The following is a 19,277-nucleotide window of genomic DNA, read 5'->3' on the forward strand; positions in this document are numbered from 1 at the left end:
GCCTGGAGCTTCCCAGAGGGCCTGGTGCTGAGCCAGTGCTGGGGCTAATGGGAGGGCAGGGAGCCTTGCTCTTACTCCTCTGCTCAATTACTTGCATTTTCATAAGGTTTGCCATTCACACCGGGGAGCTGGGCTTAGCAAATGTACTTTCTGAAGTGACCAGCTGTCATCTCGGACTTCTAGAGCTGAGAGGTTAAATGTGAGGTTAAGTGAGAAAAGCAGGGTGAAAAATTACCTGTATGCTGTGATTATAACTACCTTAGTTTTTTTATTTTTAAAGATACAGTAAGAAGACACAAAGGAAAGGGAAAAAATGCTAAAATAATTTTTCCCCCCAATAGTTTGCAAGAGGACTCTGCATTCATTTAGTTTCAAAAGTACGGGGTGCCTGGGTAGTTCAGTCGGTTAGGCATCTGACTTCAGCTCAGGTCATGATCTCATGGTTCCTGAGTTCAGGCCCCACATCGGGGTCTCTGCTGTCAGCACAGAGCCCACTTTGGATCTTCTGTCCCCCCCCCTCTCTGCCTCTCCCCTGCTTTCGCTCTCCCTCAAAAATAAATAAACATTAAAAAAAAAGTGCAACTCGTGGCATAGGAGACAACTCTGTGCCCAGTGGTTCTCTCTTCAGGGCAGTATTGGGCTTTCCTGCCTCTCGGAGTCTGTCCCTGAGGCCAGTGAAGACATCAGCTTGGGGGGGGGGGGTGCGGGATGGCCTGGGGGAGCCCTGGGACATAGCTGATGTCACAGCATGATGACATTCATGAGGCTAAGTCCCAGGGTCATGTGGCCTCTGGAAATGCTGATGGCAGCTTACGAGGGATTCTGGGGTCAAGGACCTGAGTCTTCCAGGGCATCCCAAGAACAGCAGCGTCCAAAAGTGCAAACTCAGAGGACTAGCTCAGGCAGTCGCTACTTTCTGAACAAAGGCCACCAGACACCTTAAACACAAAATATTCTTTTATTTGTCAACGAAGGCTACACGGGATCACTTCTGGTTTTGTTTTTATGCCTTTTTTTTCTTTTTCTAGAAGGTATCTACATCTGCATTTATTTACAGCCTTGTCGGTATTTACACAGTCAAGAATACAGTGTTAGAAACACAAAAGTGTCGAGAAAAAAACTTCTCAAAATTAGTTCCAGACTTCAGGAAAACTATTTCCACATGGTAAGGCCAGAGTCTCCAGTGTTGGTCGTCCAAAGGCAGCTTGGGACAGTCCTTTTGCCAAAGCTGCGGGTTCAGAAGTGTTCAAGAACAGGCGGGTTTAGAAAAGTGGGATTCTGGTGTTGGGTGAAACCAGGGTTGCCGGGCCCCACCAGACATCTGTGACCCAGCTTCTGCCGGAATGGCTGAGCCTGCCTGAGGGGTGGTTCTCCGTTGGCAGTTGGCCCTCAGAATCAATCACATGTTCTTGGGGACCGAGGAGTCACCCAGTGTCATGCCTTTGGCATTCCAGAGGGGGTAAGAAACCCAACATGAGCCCCACCGAGGCCTCCCCCCACTCTGATCTTCCACATTCATGATGAAACCTAAGAGCTCACCGCTGTCTGGGGCGGTCAAGTACACAGGGCTGGTTTTTGAGAATGTAAAGGTTGGAGAGGATAAAGTTTCTATCACCTGAGCAATGAGTCTTTAAAATGAGTTTGCTGTTTTCTGACAGTTAAATGAAAGGGTCTTGAACTACAGAGTTCTTTCTTTTAACCCCCTCCCTTCCAATAAAATATAGACAAGTGTATAAACCTAGCTGGGAATTATAAGCCTCAAGTGGAGGGCTTTTTGTTGTAACAAGGATCCCAACAGAAAGAGGAGACTGGGTTCTTTCTGGAACCCCTCAGGAGGCAGGCCCCAGCTCAGGACCAGAAGGCATGGACTGGGCTTAGTGGCTGCTACGAGGAATGGAGAATAGATCCGACTTTGAGCACCAGGGATGTCAAACCCCAAAGCCCAGGATCCTGCAGAGTCCTGGCAAGCTCCTTCCTCCTGGGCGCCAAGCTCAGCATCCCTGCCCTCACCACGTGGCAACCACAAACAGGAGGCTGCAGATGTGAACCTGCATTCTAAGACTTCACACCGAAAGCCCGATCTTTGCATAATGGAAACAGCCACCTACAAAGGTGGTACTTACAAGTCACAGCTGAAAAGGTCCTTTATAATTTTTTTTTCCAAGCAAATGTGATTCTTTGTTATGTGTCTATGAAAACACTGCCCAGTGTTACCTTCCTTTGCCTCACCGTCACCGTCTGCTTCTGCCCCACCCCATCCTGATTATTTAAACCATTCTCAACTTCTGGTCAGTTTCCTAGGGATTGTTTCAAATTTTCCATCCCTAGGTGGAAATCAGGCACTGGGCTGTTCCTTGGGTTCTCAGCCAACAATTCTGAGAGACCAGCATCAGGGGCTGATAAAGGTGCAATTTACCCCAGAGTTTCTTCCCCTTCATTCCCTTGTCATAGCTCTGCCCTCCAATGATGTCTGTCTGGAGGCTGGGTAAAAAAAGGGAATCTCATCTTACGAAAAACAGAGCTGGGGAATAAGTCCTGTTTAAAGCAATGGCAGAGAGGCTGAGGATCAGGGGGCGACGGTACCCATGGAAGGCAGGGGAGAAGGCAGGAACTCTTCCAGAACAAACCCGTTGCTAGAGCAACATCCTGCAGAATCGTGAACCTGGGCCAGTGAGGGAAGGCTGGTTTCTCCAAGAAATGGACACTTTGAGTAGCTTAGTGCTAAAAGGGCAGGTGCCATCGAGGGTGGGATTTGATGCTCAGAGGCCACTCGGTGGGCATGGGGAACTCTGGCTTATGCCTTCAGACTCACTCTTGCTGTGAGATTGGGGCTGCTGGTCTCAGCAGAAGGACAGACTGAGAAGGGAGGTGCCATGTCACCTGGCAGCCCTTATGGAAGCCCACTCCAAAAGGCCAGGCCAGAAGCACCGTCTCCAGGAGCAACAGTACCGATGTGAAACCACAGTGCGTGATGCTGCCTACGCCACACCTGAGATCTTTTCTCTAAAGAAAGAATGCTTCAACTTCTCCCCATACTGATGCTGGGCCTCCTTAGTGGTGTGGAGCCCAGGAAAGGCAAAACGTGAAGGAACATGCAATAATTCTGTGTTTTTGATCTTTACAAGTCCATCCTATTACTTTGGTGGGGGGTGGGGGTGGAGGGTTCAGAGGGTGGGGATGGTGTAGGGAGATGATTCCCTTGGCTCTCATGTTGGCTCTGACCTTCAAGTAGATGTCCTCAGCAGGTCTCGACTGATGTCAGGTAGCCAAGATGGAACCGATCAGCTAGGCTAATGGGCACGAGAGCTTCACCCAAGGGCTCCTTGTATCAAGAGTATGTTTTGAGAGGCATCAGTCTATTTTGGATTTAAAAAACAAACGTGTTCTTCAGGCCAAACTGCTTTCCATCCCGTCCAAGAACGATCCTGCCAGATGGGAGTCCACCACCAGCTCCCAGGGACCACACACAGCAGGCCCGAGGAATACTGCATCGGACTCAGCAGAGCTCTGTACCCAGAGGCACTGGGCAACCAGTGGACATACGGGCCAAGGTGCACTGTCGCAGCAGTGTGACTTTTGTGGAAGCAGGAAGAGCACTTAGCGAAACATATCCTCTAATCCCAGTGGGATGATGTAAGGCGAAACCTCCTCTCCCGAGAAGCGGCGGGTGCCTCCCTCTGCCAGGCAGAACCCAGGCTACATGCTGCTCCGGTTCTCACACAGCAAAGACCTTCTTGGTTTCATTAACTCGTGTAATATTCTGAAGACTCTGTGAGTAAGGCTATAAAGGTGCCATGAGCTTATCAGTCCAACAAGGTTTCCACGGGGGATAGCTCAGACTCAGAATTCATTTTCCACACTTAATGTAAATGTAACCCATAAAAGTCCCATTTTATAAGAAGCCCAGCTCAAAAGGAAGCATTCGGCTTCCCCTCCTGGTCTCCCAGAACCTCCTGTGAGTGGTAATGATGATGGTAATTAGGCAGATGAACCAGGAGCAAGGAGCTCCTCGCTCTTGCGGCGGCTGTCCCCTCCCCTCAATGCTTCCCTAGCCTGATGGCTGCTCCTGGGCGTGCCCACTTCCAAGAAGGCGAGAGAGCGTATGCCTCTTCCCAGTGACCTCAGGCATGGGTCTTCCCAGGGACAGCTGTGGCCTGGCCTCCCTGATCTGTGGGTACCGGCCTCAGGAACAGGTCCCAATCCTGGGGCAGCAGGGTGGGGGAGGGGGAGGGGGTTGGATGACCTTGCCAGGCCACACCAAATTAGCTCTTCCCTCCTTTCTCCTCAGTCTCTCTTTAAAACCCTGGATGGACTCCTCCAGAGGGGAAGCTGTTTTAGAAGAACTTCACAGAAGGAATTTCCTGAACGCTGACCCTGCTGCCTCCCAGCTGTGCTACTGGCTCATGTATGGGAGGCAGAGGCGCCTTCAGGAGCTGGTTAGAAGATGCGTGGCTTATGCCTTCCTCTCTTTGGCTGACTTCTTCTTAAGCATCTTTCCAGAATCAACGGCCACCAAACACCTCTCTCCACACTCCTGTTTCTCAGTGGTGGAGCTGAACAGTGGAGGGAAGATACCCACAGTCATGGGGAGAGAGGTTCACCTGGGAAGGCAGGCTGGTACCCTTGCTGCCACTGCCCTCCTTTTGCCATGGGTGGCCTGCCCCTCCCTGGACCTTGTGCTCACGTGGAGGGCTTGCCGGTTCTCACATCTGACTCTGGGAGAGAGGAGGCGATGAATAATAAGGAACATCATGGGAAGACCAACCAACCACAGACATCCTGGGTGCCTCGCCTCTATGGGAGGGTGAGGCTCTTAGCCCCAGGATGTTACGTCACCAGACTGGGGGAAGGGACCTGGGGGACACTTTCTCCATCCCAGCATGGGGGTGGCACCGACAACTACACAGGATTTGCAAAAGGGGTAGGGGGTTGCATTTAGCATCAAAATATAAAGCTTGGACAGGAGTTTGGGGCAGCTTGGAACAGGTGCTAAATGATATCACAAAAGTCCCCAGAGCAAGATCAAGACATCTGTGGTCCTCCAGAGGCACAGAACATGGTGAGTCAAAAGCCGCCACTCGTCTGTGGGAGCTGAGCCAAAAATCCTCAGGTCCTGCAGACCCTCCTTCCGGGCCCCCTCAGTAGTTCGGTACTAGCCCGTCACTCTCTACACCCCTCACTCCTGCCCGACCCCCATGGAAGAAAGGGTTGTACATGAGACAAGTTAGCACAGACACTTGTGTCTCACATCACACTGGGTACCTAGGGACAGACAAGGACACACCTCAGGAGATGTGTCTCAGAGAGGAGAAATGTACCCCAACAACAAGGAAAACTCCTCAAGGAGAAAGGGAACAAAAGACAATAAAGTTTTCATTGTGATCACACTACAGAAAAAAATACCTTCTGTTCTTTGCAAAAAATGTGTGAAGGCCAAATCTGTGTTTTTCTTTTCTTAAAAAAAAGGATGTTGCATGAGTTACAATGCAACCAGTATCTTTTTTGTGTGTGTTGGTTTGTTTTCTGCACTTGTTAAAAAAGGATTTTTTTTTTTTTTTTTTAAGTACAACACAGTCAGGTGTGTGGCCACGAAAGAGTAGCTGTCTTTGGCAAGAAGTGCAGGCCGCGGACCTCTCTGTCACCTCCGGCCCATCTCGCTCTGTCTCATGAAGTGGATGTTGTTGGCGCTGTCTGACAGTTCCGGGTACTGCTCCACGGAGATCACGAAGAAGCCGTCGTAGCCTTGAACCCGCCCCGTGTTCAGCGCCTGCTGCTTCTCCCCCTCTGTCCAGGCCCGCAGGCCTTCCTCCCCTTCCCGGAGTCGCTGCTGCTCGCGGGCCCACGCCTGGCGCACGGCTCTCTGCCGGGCCAGCTCCAGCACCCGCGCCTTCTCCTCATCCAATGTGGTCCCGTAGCGAGTGCTCAAGCACAGTGCCCCATACTGGAGCTGGATGTCTGTGTAGCGTCTAGTCCTGCCATTGAGCATCGTGTTGATCTGGGACACCGTGACGTTGACCCCGTTCTCCAGGGTTCGCCGTCCCCCACTGAGGCCCAGGATGGCCAGGTCGCCCTCCGAGGGCCCTGGTTTCACAAAGTAGTGGGTGTCCATCCCGTCAATGGTGAAGTGCAGGTTCTCCAGGTAGTGGGCGTTGTTCAAGATGGCAGCAACCCTCCGCCCGTCTTCGTTGGCCACACTGATGATGTCTGTGGTCACTCGGCCGTCCTTCAAGGCAAACTTGACCCCCTTGCCAAAGACCGAGCCACTGGATGCAAACTTCTTTGTCTCTGGGGCCTGTTGGCAGCTGGTGATTGTGGAGCCATAGAGCTGGTCAAAACGTTCTAGGGTGACAAAGGCCTTGAGCTGCTTCTGCACCTCACACTGTACCCCGAGGATAGACTGATGGGGGAGGAGAGAGAGAAAGAAGGAATGAGGCAAAGGGGAAAACCTCTCCCTAAGAGCCTGAAGAGTCAGCTCTCATAACTAATCGAATCTATACACATTAACCAGTAGCATCTAGCTCTACTGCTGACCACTAGAACATTCTGCCATCCTTTATCCATCCGTTCACCCATCCTTCCATTAAGAAACTCTTCAGCAAGCACCTGCTCTGTGCCAGGTTTCTTTCTGGGCACTGGAGAGGTACCAACGAATCAGACATCATCCCTGCTCTTGAGGAACCCATCATTTAGTGCAGAAAGACAGATGTAACAGCAGATAATTATCATCAAATGTGATAACTGGTGGTTTAAGAGAAGTAGCAGTAATAACTTTGGCTAACAGGTCTTGGTCTTTGAGCTAAATCAGTCACATTCGGTATCTCATTTGATTTCCACAATAACTTTATATAGTAGGTACTCTTATTATTGATTTTACATCTAAGAAAACTAAGTCTCTAAGAGGTTGTAATGGGCCCACATCTGTACAATGGGTAAGTATTCAAGCCAACGTTTGAACTCTGTCTGATTCTAGAGGCTCAGCTTCAAGGGCTCTGGATCAGGGAGCAGAGGACAAGGATCAGAACATCTCAGCCCAAAGATGGAGGAATGAGGTGGACAAGGTAGGGTTCAAGGTAGGGTTCAAGCGTTCAAACGCTTGAGTTGGAACTCGGAGGATAAAGGGACGATGTCAGATGGAGGAATGACAAGCAATGGGTTCTTGGCAAGAAGGCTTAGTAAGATGAAAAGCGGTCATTTATATAACCCCTCTTACCCTGCTTCATCGCTCTCCATCATGTTTATAAACTATTTTCAAGGAGGGCTTCTGCCCCCATAGTGCTTCCTGGGGGCTCCTCAGATGTCTCTGCTCTCGGCTGCTTTGGGGGACAGATTGGGCCTGGTCTCCATGTCATACCACCTACCAGTCCCTCCCATGGTGCGGGAGCTTGGCAAAGCCGGGTTCGTGCAAGCTCCAGGGCCTAACCAGCAACTCAGGGAAATGGCTTTAGAAACAGGCCTATCGGCTTCTCACTGAAATTAAGTCCTCTTTATAATTAATAGAACCCTGTCTGTGAACAATTATTTCCTAGAGTTTCACGAAAGCTGGAGTGCTCAACAACACAGATCTTCGATGCTTGCCAAGGGCAGAAATCAATAATTCATCGACGGGAGAGGTTGGCAAACAGGCCGTCAGAGACTGGGGCTCTGCGTCGGTGGGGGGGGGAAAGGAAGCTGGTGGGGGTGGGGGGAAGGGAAGCTCGAGGGGGTGGGGGGAGGTGGGGAGCAGCTGGGCTGCTGTGGAATCAGCCAGGTCAGCCTGGGGGGGGGGGCAGGGGGGATTGAGCCAGGCAGAGGGCAGGGCTACAGTGGCACAGAATAGCAGAAAGGGGCCAGGCTTTGTGGTCAGACACACTGGGTTCTCATCGCCTTTCCTGCTGAGTGACCTTGAGCAAGTTTCTCTCTGAGCTCTGGTCTCCTCATCTGTAAAATGAGGAAGAATGCCTACCTCACACAGGGTTGTCTACTTCTTTCAACCATCTGTGCATTCAGCAAAAGGGCAGTACACTGGGTACCGAAGAAGACCCAGGATTTATTTGCCTTCTTGGGGCTCATAGTCCAGTGGGGATACAGGTGTGGTAAGTGCTCTGAAGGGGAGAATATGGGGGACCGCTAGGACCTAGAGGTGCAGAATCATGTTCTCCAGAGTCTAGAGGACGGAGGCAGCTGAGCCGAGGATGAAGGGAATCAGGCTGGAGTAAGACACACAGATGTGCAAGTTTCTGGCTGTCAGCAGTGTGCCATCTAACAACCCTGCTTTCCCTCTGGACAGGGATCCCCAGAAGGCCTGGTCTCCGCCTGATTCATGCCTGCATTCACGGGGTGCAGCGTGGGGCCTGGAAGAGCCAGCTCCTAGTACTTACATTATGAAGTGGGGGAGGGGGCGAAAAGGGGATGCCTGAAGTGAGGGGTGGGGTAGAGGGGTTTTTAAGGGCCTTTACAGCTATATAATTCTGTGCGTCTTTAAAACCAGGCCATGAAAGGCACACCAGAGAAGGTAACATTTTTTTGAACACCTTACAGACAGATCCGGGTGTGAATCCCAGTCTACCCCTTCCTTGCTTGTGTGGCACTGGAAAGCCTCAGGCATTAAACCTGTAAAATGCCAACAGTAATACCAGGGGATATGTGTGCGTTAACTTGTGTAGAATACCTCAGGCAGGTGCAGGTGAACGGAGGTGCTCAGAAAACGTCACACTTGTATTTAGAACACACCCTCCCTCCTCGCCCTTTTGCTCTGGGCAGTGACAAAGGCTCATTGTTTTTGTGGAATTCCAAACTCCGCGTATCAGAGAAAACTTAACAGAGCTCGTGGGGGTCTGTGTTCTGTTACAGCTGGGTCCACAGTGGCTTGCCAGTGGTTACCACAGATTTCCTGAACAGCTTCTGGCAGGCACTGTGGCTGCACCACGTCAGTGTCCGTCACGGGCCCATGCTTTCCTGAAAAGCTTTGTAGGAGCCACTCCCATAAGGTCTGCCTGGCCTGAGGGTGGGTGGCCGTGTGTGCGCAGATTACCTTGCTGTTGTCCCACTCCTGAGTTTTCATCTGTGTGTGGACGAGCTCGTAGGATGGTTCCATGGCGTCCATGTCTGGCTTGGGGTAGCCAGGAATCACATTATGCAGCTGGAATCCAAAGGTGAGGAGCCAGCTGTTGACATCTGGGTGGGAGAGAAGCAGAAACGTCCTTGTGGAGTGAGTGGACCTCAGAGGTGACACATCCCAATAAAGTGGCCCAGAGTGAGACAGCAGTGGGGGGGTGAGGGTGGGGGGTGTCGCAAGTGGGACATCAACCGCTACAAACACTCTGGAGGACTGTTTCATGGTTATTAAAGCCGCACATACTCTTTGGACCGTTGTTCCTCTCCTAGATATGTATCTAAGAGAGCTGTGACTTCAGTAGAACCTATGTTTCCAGACTCCCCTGTCACTTAAACCTCTTTGGATTCAAACCCGGGGGAACCGGGGTGGGGGGTAGATGATGCACACCCACCCCCTGCATCAGGAGGAAACACTTGCAGAGGACAACTGCACCCAAAGGAAAGGTTTAAGTGAATGACTTTCAAAGAGAAATTCCATTTAAAAACAAGCCCTCCCTCCTCTCCCAAGCAGCAAGATGGCCTCTACCAAACATCAAAGAGTCCCCCACCCCCACCCCGAGTCTACCTTTCATTTACTCTGGTAAGTGATGCTAAGGAAGTCATTTAATCTCCCTGTGCCTTCATTTTCCAAGCTTTAATATTGGGCTTGAGGAGACACCTGGGTGGCTCAGTTGGTTAAGCGTCCGACTTTGGCTCAGGTCATGATCTCATCATTCATGAGTTTCAGCCCCTGCATCAGGCTGTCTGCTATCCTCGCAGAGCCCACTTTGGATCCTCTGTCTCCCTCTCTCTCTTCCCCTCCCCCACTCACATGCGTGCTCTCTCAAAATAAACAAACATTAAAAAAAATAGTGGGCTTGAGGATCTAGCGCCATAGGCATTGGTTTCATCGATTTTATAACATTCCTGGGGGGTTACTAATTATAGAATATTAGGTATAGGGATAGAGAGGACTTTCCCATGAGCCTTTGGCTCACTGAAGAACAGAATCAGGAAGCCAAGACGTAAGGGAAAGAAAGAGGATGGATAAAGTGTCATCTGTTACTAGGCCCAATGTTGCTGAGAGCGTTTCGTGTGCCCAGCACTGTGTTACTCCGACCCTCACCTTGTGCACTCAGAACCCTGAAGGGGAGATGACACACAGGCATGCAAAACTTTGACACAAGAAAAAAGATGAGAGGAGGGCAGAAGTCTTTCAGTTGGACAGGCTGACAAGTCTTCACAAAGAAGGTGGCCTTTAAGGCAGACACTGAAAGCTGTGTACCTTTTGTCAGGCTTCAGCAGAGATAAAGGGGGCACTTCAGGCAAAGACCGTGTGCAAGGCAAGGCCTGGAGAGGGCAGGTGAGTGTGGGGAGTGTTCAGGTAAGCGGAGAGCAGTTCAGCAAGGCAGAGAGAGAACCAGAAAGAAAAATTGTGGCTAGCACAGGAAAAGCCTGGGATGGCAGGTAGGAGTTAACTGGGTGCCTGTAGGAGAGTGACAGCCAGCCTGTGTCCCAGTGTGGCTCGGCCTTCCTTGAGAAGAGGCAGTTGAAGATGCTAAAGCATTTGTTGAGCAGAGACTCAGAATCCAAAGTCTGGGGAAGGGGTGTGTGTGGGGGGGTGGAGTTGAGCCTCAGAGCTGGCAGTCCCGGGCTATGGGCATCCAGGCCTGCTTTTGCCTTCTTCCAAAGGAGACATGTCTCTGGTCAGGGAGGCCCTGCTTAGGGTCCAGGCACTGGTGGAGCTGTCTTCCCCTACCACCCACTGAAGCCATTCTAACGATGGGGATGTCCTTTGGGGGTTGACAACTGTGTCCCTGCCACCGCTGCATCCTGTGCTGTCTTCTCATTCAAGGACCTCAAGTTTGCCTTTATTTTTTTTTTGTTTTTTTGATGCCCTGGAGCCCCTCTCTCTTGGGTGTGAAACATGGAGGTACCGGGGTGGAGGAAGATAGGAAGGGCAGTGTAGAAACCCAGGTTCTACTTCTAGGAAGGTCGTGGAAGGAAAAGAACATGGTGAGGCAAGACGAAACCCATGTTCAAATTCAGGCTCCCCAAGTCGCACACTGTGTGAACTTGGACCGTTTCCTTAACCTCTCTGAGATTCAGTTTCCCTATCTACAAACTGATGGTAGAAATGGTTTTCACCAAGCCATGGAAAGAATAATAGTGTTACCACTTTGGGCAGCCATCATACAGCAGCAACTGTTCTAAGCTTGTTACACGAATGACTGGGTTTCCTATATTCTAAAGTGTCCAGCTCGGTTCCTGGCTCATAGAAGGTTTTCTGAGCTTTTTCAAACCCAGACCCCCACGTCACTGGACCTCCATTTCCTCATTTGTAACATGAGGCACTTGGGCTAGCTTGCCTCCAAAGTCCCTTTCTTCACTGAGTTTTTGAGAATCTCTGATTCTATGAATCGTGGCAGATGGTTTTTAGGAAATTAAAACAAACAGAACAAGGGGGAAAAAAATCCCCCATGAAGCCATTTGGCCTGAGGCTGAGAACCTGCATCTGAATTTGTAGTTGGAAAGGAAAACTTCTATCAGGATTACTGCAGATTCCCAGGAAACTAGGGGGCTGAAAAGAGGGCTGGGCCTTAATCACAAGTGATGGAAGGTAGGAACATTTCTCATTATGCCTTTAGGAAAAATGCTGAAAATCGATTTATTCATTGGTTTTTTTTTTTTTTTCCTACGGCACTTTTCTGAAAAGTTGGGAATTTTACTCTTCCTTTTTATGATATCAGAGTGAGAAATTTCTGTCAAGTTAAAAAGCCCCTTTTTACCCATCCGCCCCAGACATCAGTGTAGCCACCTGGGACAGCGATGAATTAACAATCCTTTCTTATGTGGGCACATTACAGAGTGAATTTCATTCCAAGAATGAGGATTCTGGAGTTAGAGCAGAGTTCTACCCCTAGCCCTGCCACTTCTCAGTAGGTCAGTTACTGTATGGCTCTGACCTTCACTTTCCTCCTCTGAGAATGGAGTCAGTGATCCCCATCTCACTGGCTTCAGGTGAGGGTTAGTGCAATAGAGTATGGGATGGATCCTTGGTGGATATTTTTTGGTTGTCTTCCTAGCATCCCATTCTGCCTTCTCACTCTTCCTTTTGGGGTATCTGTGTAGTTTTAGGGAGGCTAACTCCACCTAGGGGTTCAGCAATGGAGCATGTGGCCTAGGCTAAGCCACTCGGTGCGTTTTCTCTCCCCAGCCACAGTGCTTGGTTCAGGGGTTGTCATGTGACCTCAGCCTATCCATTTGGAGTGTATGCCCCTTTTTATTGGTGTCATTGCTGGATGTGAGTGAGGTTGTATGTAGCTCGCATGGAAGCTAAACAGTTTAGTGAGAATTAGTGGGATCTTGGTTTGTAGTAACAGAATGTTTTTCTGTACCATTTTTTTTTTTTTCCAGCTACAGTAAGTAACCTGCCAAGATACCTCGAAAGAAACTCACTGCAGGATGAGCAGGGGGTGTGCTTAATGTACACAGACATAATGGAAATGTTTTCTAAATCTGTTAGGTTTTCTTGGACTGCCAGCAAGTTGAGCATGGAGAGACCTTGTTGGGCTATTCCTGTTCACCACAGGCCCCAAGTCCGCTTTCATCACACCCACCCACCACCGCGCCCACTCTTCCTCCTCACGCATGGGATGCCTGCTCTCAACATGACCACCTGGAATTCTTCCCGGAAAGAATCCTCCAGTCAGTGTCAGCAGCGGCAGGGTCCAGACCAGGCCACCAGGTTTGGGAGCTGGGAAGCCACATCCCTACGGGGCACTCATGTGAGCTGTACCTGTTGCCCTCTCTGCACTTCTATAAATGCAGTCCCCTCTGCTTGGGTTGCCTTTCTCCCCATTACCTGAGGAATGTCCACTCAGAAGTGGGCCTCAAGGATGAACTGCTCCCTGGGCACAGCCGGCTGTGCATCCTGTGTACCAACGGCCATCAGTGCAAACCTTCATCCTGGGCCCCTCCCTGCTGTCTGTGTCTCCCTTGCAGTGTAAATTCCTGGAGGGCAGGGATCATCTTTGTATCCCATCCCCTCAGGCCGGCAACAGTGGCTGCACCCAGGAGGCACTTGTTGAATGAAAATGAAACCGCCTTAAAATAGGGGGTGCAGGGTTGTGTCACGGGAGAAAGAGAAGGAAACGACCAGGTTTGCGAGTTGGGGCGTGCCCAATTTTTGCCCACTGCAAACTCTCTTTTATAAAAAGCGCTGGTTTTATCCAGACCTGAATCCCCATAGCTGCTCTGACTCTTGAGGTCTTCTGTGGCTGAGGTCTGGGAGTGGCTGCTTTGCTGGGTGGACTGTGGCTGCTGAAGACATTTCTGGCACGTGTGAACATTTATATTCCAGTTGGTTTCACAGTAGTGGAAAACAAAGCTCACTTTTTAAGTCAGGGTCGAGGTAAGGGAACCTTACATGAGCCAGGCACTGTGCTAGGCAGGTTATAAAATGTATCTTATTTCACCCTTGCAACCATCCTAGCAGGGTTTTTTTTTTTTTTTTTTTTTCCTACTTGTCCATCCTCTCCCTTTCTCCCCTCTTCCTACCCTCTTTGGGTTGAATTTTTTTTTAGTCTACATTTTATTTCCACTATTGACTAATTAGCTATGCCTCTGTTTTCTTTTCTAATGGATGCTCTAGGATTTACAACATGCATACTTATCAGTGTCAGTAGACATTCTAACATTTATTTATTTATTTATTTATTTATTTATTTACTTACTTACTTATTTACGTAGGCTTCATGCCCAGAGTGGAACCCAGTGTGGGGCTTGAACTTAGAACCGTGAGATCAAGACCCGAACTGAGATCAAGAGTTGGATGCTTAACTGACTGAACCACCCAGGTGCCCCCTCACTTTAACTTACAGGTCAGCAAACTGGAATTAAGGGAAGTTAAGTAATTTCTGTGACTGTCCATAACTTAGAAATGGTGCATCCTTCAGCAGTTCTGTGTCCAAATTCTGAACTTTCCATTACATTATCCCGAATGAGAAAATTGATTTTTTTTTTTTTTTCTTTAGCTATACCTTCACCCACCTTATTGGGGACTCACAGTCAGCCTGATCTCTGGGTCAGAAACTTCCAAAGTGCATTTTCAGGGATGCATCCAGTGAAGCACTAGGATTTCATGGTGAAAAAAAGGGGTTTCATGCTCAAATGCTTGAGAAACTGTGGGTAAAGGGGTTTTGTGGTCAGATGTTTGAGAAATAGTGGGTAACTGTGTTAAATAGTTCTCTTTACCAGAGGACTTCGCAGAGACTTTCATAAGCTGCAATGTATTATGAAAATTTAAGAATGGTAGTAAAAATCAATTTGAGGCCAGTACCAGTTTTTCCAGGGCATTTCTCTCAAGTAGTGTTTCTTAAAATCTACTTTGAAAAATGCTGTTCTAAGGAAAGCCAGTGTTTCCTGTGACCCAACTACCAGCTTTCTCAAGGAAGACCGTCCTGTCAGAGGACCAGAACAACAGTCCTGTCCTCCGAATGAGCCCTCATCCTCACCTGTCATGAAGCACTTGATGTCCTGAGAGTTGCTGATGGGGTTGTTGTTTTTAAACATGTAGAGATTGAAAGGCATGATGTTGCTGCTAGTAAGGTGTTTCCACAACTCGTGGTCTGGGCTAGTCCAACGACCAGCCAGCACATCGTAATCCCGCCGGCCCATGTGGATGAGCTTGGTGAGTGGATCGTAGAGGCCACCATGGTAGCCGATGATGATCTGAAAGTTGGGGTTGGTGTCCATGTAGATCTCTCCATAGGCAGTGTATAGAATCTGCTTGATCATCAAACCTGTTCCACTGAAGACAGCAAGAGGGGTCCCGATGTTGTCACAAGCTATGTAAAACTCATCACCGCTGCTCAGCTCCATGGCAAAGAGGTGCCCTTGCAGATCATAGTAGAGGGAGGTGATCTCGGAGCTGGAGTGGTTGTAAAGGTGGGTGACCTTGGTGGGGTTGGTCAGGTCTGCATAGAAGAACTGCAGGTGGTGGCCGTGGCTACTCTTGCTGGACACCCGCCGCCCCAGGCCATCGTAACGGTACCTGACGCTCCAGCCACCGGCCCGGTTGTAGGCCTTGATGAGCAGGCCAGCTGAGTTGTACTCAAAGACGTCCCCGCCCCGCTGCCTCAGGAAGCCATCCTCGTCCATCTTGTACTGCACATCACCCAGCCTAGTGATGCGGTCACGGAGGTCATACCTTAGCGGGGTGAGCCGTGCACTGTTCCCAGGGCTCAGTAAGTGCAGGTTCCCATTGAGGTCATAGCTGTAGCGCCAGAGCGGCTTGTCATTGATGGAGACCGTCTGTAGCTGGCCATCAGCGTCGTACTCATAGGAGTAGCGGGTGGTATTGGCATAGGGTCCCACCTTCAGCTCCTTCTTCACTACTCGCCCCATGTTATCATACTGGACGGTCATCCAGTACATGAGTGAGCGGAAAATCTCATATTGCACTTCCTTCATGCGGCCGTATGCGTCAAAGTGTTTGGTGTGGGTCATGACCGCTGTAGTGATGATCTGGTTAATGTCATAGTAGATGACACCAAACTTCCCAAACTGCTCTGTCTTCCCTGACACATCATCATAGCGATAGAGATCGATGGGCAGCGGGGTCTCATTGATCACAGCCTGCATGCTGGTCACCCGGAAACTGTTGTCATAGTTATAGTCAAAACGAGCATTGACCATGCCTTCCTCGGTGAAGCGGAAGATCTGGCGGTCGATCAGAGGCCCAATTTGACGGTAGCGGATGGTGCAGGTGAAGCCCTCATTCTGTAGGTTGATGGTCTTCAGCATGCCTGCTGTCTCGTCATAGGTGAAGCTCACCTTGGTGGTGTCATACAGCATCTCGGCTAGCTTTGACAGTTTGCCATACTTGTATATGACCCTGCGGCCGGTGCCCAGGTAGAAGGTGTGGAGGAGGTGCCCGTCCTCAGTGAAGTCCTGGATGACCGAGGCATTGCCTTCAGGGGGCTGGTAGATGTTCCTGTAGTAGCCCACTGAGCGAATGGTCTCTAGCGTCTGCCGGGCCACGTTGGGCATGGTCACAGAAGAGAGGCGGTCATTCTTGTCGAACTCAAAGATGTATTGCCGCTGGCTGTGGAGGAGCAGTACCATGGACTGGAGGGAAAGGAACACAGAAGTAAGAGTAGGGGAGTGCATGCAGGGGAAGTCTGTGCACTAAAGACTTAAAGGAGATGAATGAAAAGCCAAGGGAACTGGTGGTTGTCCTAAGTGAGGCCCAAACCACGGCCTTCTAAACAACGTGCCATAGGGTACTGCAGTGGGGTACAAATGGGTAAGATAAGGATTTCTCTCAGCCCTTGGCCCTGGCACTCAGGCCATCTGTCTTCCCATGGTGAGCAGCCTTGTCTGCTTGTCCCTTTGTGTGGTACAAAAATGATGATTTTGTGGGTGATGGTGTGTGAGAAAGGTTGGGAGCACTGGCTAGAAGGATTTGCAACAGCCTCTCTCCTGGCTTCCTTCCTTCAGATTCCTTCTCAAATCAATGTTCCTACTCAAGCAAGAATGATTTTCCTAAAACACAGCCTGACAGTATCTACTGCCTGCTACACAACTTCTTTTGGCTCCCTGTGGCCCACAGGATAAAGAATGCATCTGAGAAGGGCATTTAAGGCTTTATGCAGGAACAGGTCATATGCCCACCCTGGGCTGGGGTGGACTGTGATGGCAACAGGGAAACCTGATTCCTAACAATGGCTTGTTGCATGGCCCCAGGAAGTTTCTTTCCCCCTCTGGGTTGGGTTTTTCACTATGTCGGATGACCTCCAACGTCTCTCTTAGCACCACCACAGAACATTGCTTAGAGATGCTCACCCAGCACACGGTGGGGAAGACTGAGCACAAAGCAAGCACAGCCCAGACCCTGGACAGGTGACCGCGAGCAGGAAACAAAGTAAAGACGTGGGTACAAGAACCGGGGCATGAAGTGCAGGCTCTTTTACAGGAATAAGTCAGCAGATAACACACCTAAAGGAAGCTAGGCAGGCAAAGCTACATTTTCTCCGATTTGGGACCAACTTTTACTTTCAGGGCTTTTCTGATTCTTAGCCCCTGGGATGAAATAAATCCTAACCTGAAGCAGAACGGATTTACAAAGGCCATGCCCACCACTGGAAGCTCAGGATTAATCACCTCCTGCCTAAGTACTGATCCCTAGGCCTCTGCCCTATTCTCTGTGACCAGATCACACTGTATGCCCCAGACCTGGGAGCAGACCCCTGCCTGGGTCTCCGCCCTCAGTCCTGCTCTGTAGGACCAGTTAGTGTTGGGCCTGCCCCCAGTTCCAGTCTCTCATGTGGGCCTTTAACGTTCTCCTGCCCCAGGACCCCCACCTGCCACACCATCACCACGATCCACCCAGATGCCTCTCGGGCTCCCCAGCCCTCTATTGCAGATTTTTCTGTTTTCTTTTGGAGACCACATGGGTCCAATCTATCCCGCTGAGGGCAGCAAGCTGGGCCTGGCCATGGGTTGAGCCATGACACAATGGTCTTCTAAATGGCAAGGCCAGTGGTGGTGGTTGGGGGGGGGGGGGGATGGACACCTGCCTTCTCTAAGTATGTGTAGGTCCACGTCTTCCCATCAGCAAAGATCCTGGATGTGATGCGACCCGCCTGGTCGTATTCCATCCTCTCAGACATGATGCCTCTCTGGACGCCAGCGATATGGCCCCCTGGGGAGTATGTCACATTGACACCATTCAGCCTGCTGCTGGGTGACCAGAGGCTGGGCCGCCCTGCCTGGTCGTACAGGATCCGGAGGGTGAACTTGCGGTGGTCATCATAGATCTTCTCTGTGCGGGTCACACGGTCAAAGTCCAGGGACAGGAGGTTCCGGTTGTGAACCTGGAGCAGGAGGAAAGACAGAGTTAATCTGGACATTGAAGACTTTGATGTGAGAAGGTCCTGATTAGAGGAGGCAGCACAGGTCATGGGTGCCAACAGATGGGGTTTGGGTCCTGGCTCTATCACCTGTCAGTTCTATGAAGCTTCATCATCTGTAAAATGGGAAGGCCAATTAAATAGGGCTGTTGTGAGAATAAAGGCAGTGCAGGTATTGAGCAAATACTAGCTGGTCCTGAAGACGATCCATGTGATATCCTAATGTCATACTTCTAATGGGGACAAAAAGGCAGCTCCTTCTTGACTCTCTCCTAAAAAGGGAGAGGCCAAGTGGGTCCAGATCCCCTTGCTAGGTCAGCTGGGCTGCTGGGTCAGCACACAATTCAATTTCCTTCCAGAGTCAGGAATACAGGGCTCCCACAAGGGTAGAGGTAAGTCAGGGTTTTTCATAGTTTAATAAAGAAATATACTTTGAGGCCTACTTCTGTATTTGGATCCACCCTTTAGGCATCGGTTGCCCCTGAAACATTGCCAGGTACTCCAAAGCTAAAATGCTGTGTCCCCTCTAATTGGCACATGGCCTTATAGGACATTTGGGCACATTTTCCGACTCTTCCATTGGTCACTGGTTAAGTTTGACATGTAGTAAGGGAAACACAAGAGGAAAGTAGATGATGTAGGTCATATGATACAAAACCGCACATGTGGACTGAGGTAATGAAAGGCCCTCTAGGACCCTGGGTGGTAAAAAAGGCTCAGGTCTAGGAATTAAGGTCAGGATTCCAGCCTCGATTCTGTGGCCAATTTATCTGTGTGACTTTGGGCAAGTGCCATTCCCTGTCCGAGTCTCAATTTCTTCCTCTGTGAAACAACAGGGCTATTGTGAGGACTGAAGAAGCCTGAGTAGATTACCAAACAGAGTTCTGGGCATATAGAAGGTACTGAATTAATGAATGTAATTATTTCCATTAAATGGCAGCAAAGGATCGCATTCTCAGAGAACGTAGAGACGTGTGTGTCTCCCCCTTTCCTCCAAACAAATTCTCAAACCTTGAAAATAAGGATTTATAATGATGATGCTGGGACAACTTTAGCTGTGAATGGCCTGCTTATAATAAGGTTGCCTTCCCAGGGGTAATCAAATACAATTGCAGAGCAAAAACAGTGTGGCAGACAATTCCCGTGAAAAATCGGAGGCACCGGAGACTGGAGCTGTGTTCTTTGCCGGGAGGGCAAAGGAAGATTCAGGGTCTGCACCACCAATGATGGGGGCCATTTTAAGGCACCTTTTGCAGGGTCCCCTGTGACTCCTCCCAAGGAGCTGCCACC

At 50.0% G+C, this 19,277-nt stretch overlaps 1 protein-coding gene across 6 annotated transcripts in view; it reads right to left on the reverse strand.

Annotated features, from left to right (window-relative positions):
• Positions 1-939: 939 nt before the first annotated feature.
• Positions 940-19,277, reverse strand: part of TENM4 (teneurin transmembrane protein 4) — a 2,953,639-nt gene continuing 2,935,301 nt past the window's right edge. For all 6 annotated transcript variants that reach the window (XM_040489711.1, XM_040489706.1, XM_040489709.1 and 3 more), the window contains 4 exons: positions 17,655-17,951; positions 14,589-16,203; positions 9,011-9,153; positions 940-6,397 (listed from right to left, as the gene is read on the reverse strand). In XM_040489711.1, coding sequence (XP_040345645.1) covers positions 5,639-6,397; positions 9,011-9,153; positions 14,589-16,203; positions 17,655-17,951 — 2,814 coding nt within the window. In that variant the 3' untranslated portion in view covers positions 940-5,638. The remainder of the gene's footprint in view (positions 6,398-9,010; positions 9,154-14,588; positions 16,204-17,654; positions 17,952-19,277) is intronic.

This window comes from Herpailurus yagouaroundi, unplaced genomic scaffold (assembly GCF_014898765.1).
Source record: "Herpailurus yagouaroundi ecotype Mexico unplaced genomic scaffold, PumYag 180, whole genome shotgun sequence".
NCBI classification, from domain to species: Eukaryota; Metazoa; Chordata; class Mammalia; order Carnivora; family Felidae; genus Herpailurus; species Herpailurus yagouaroundi.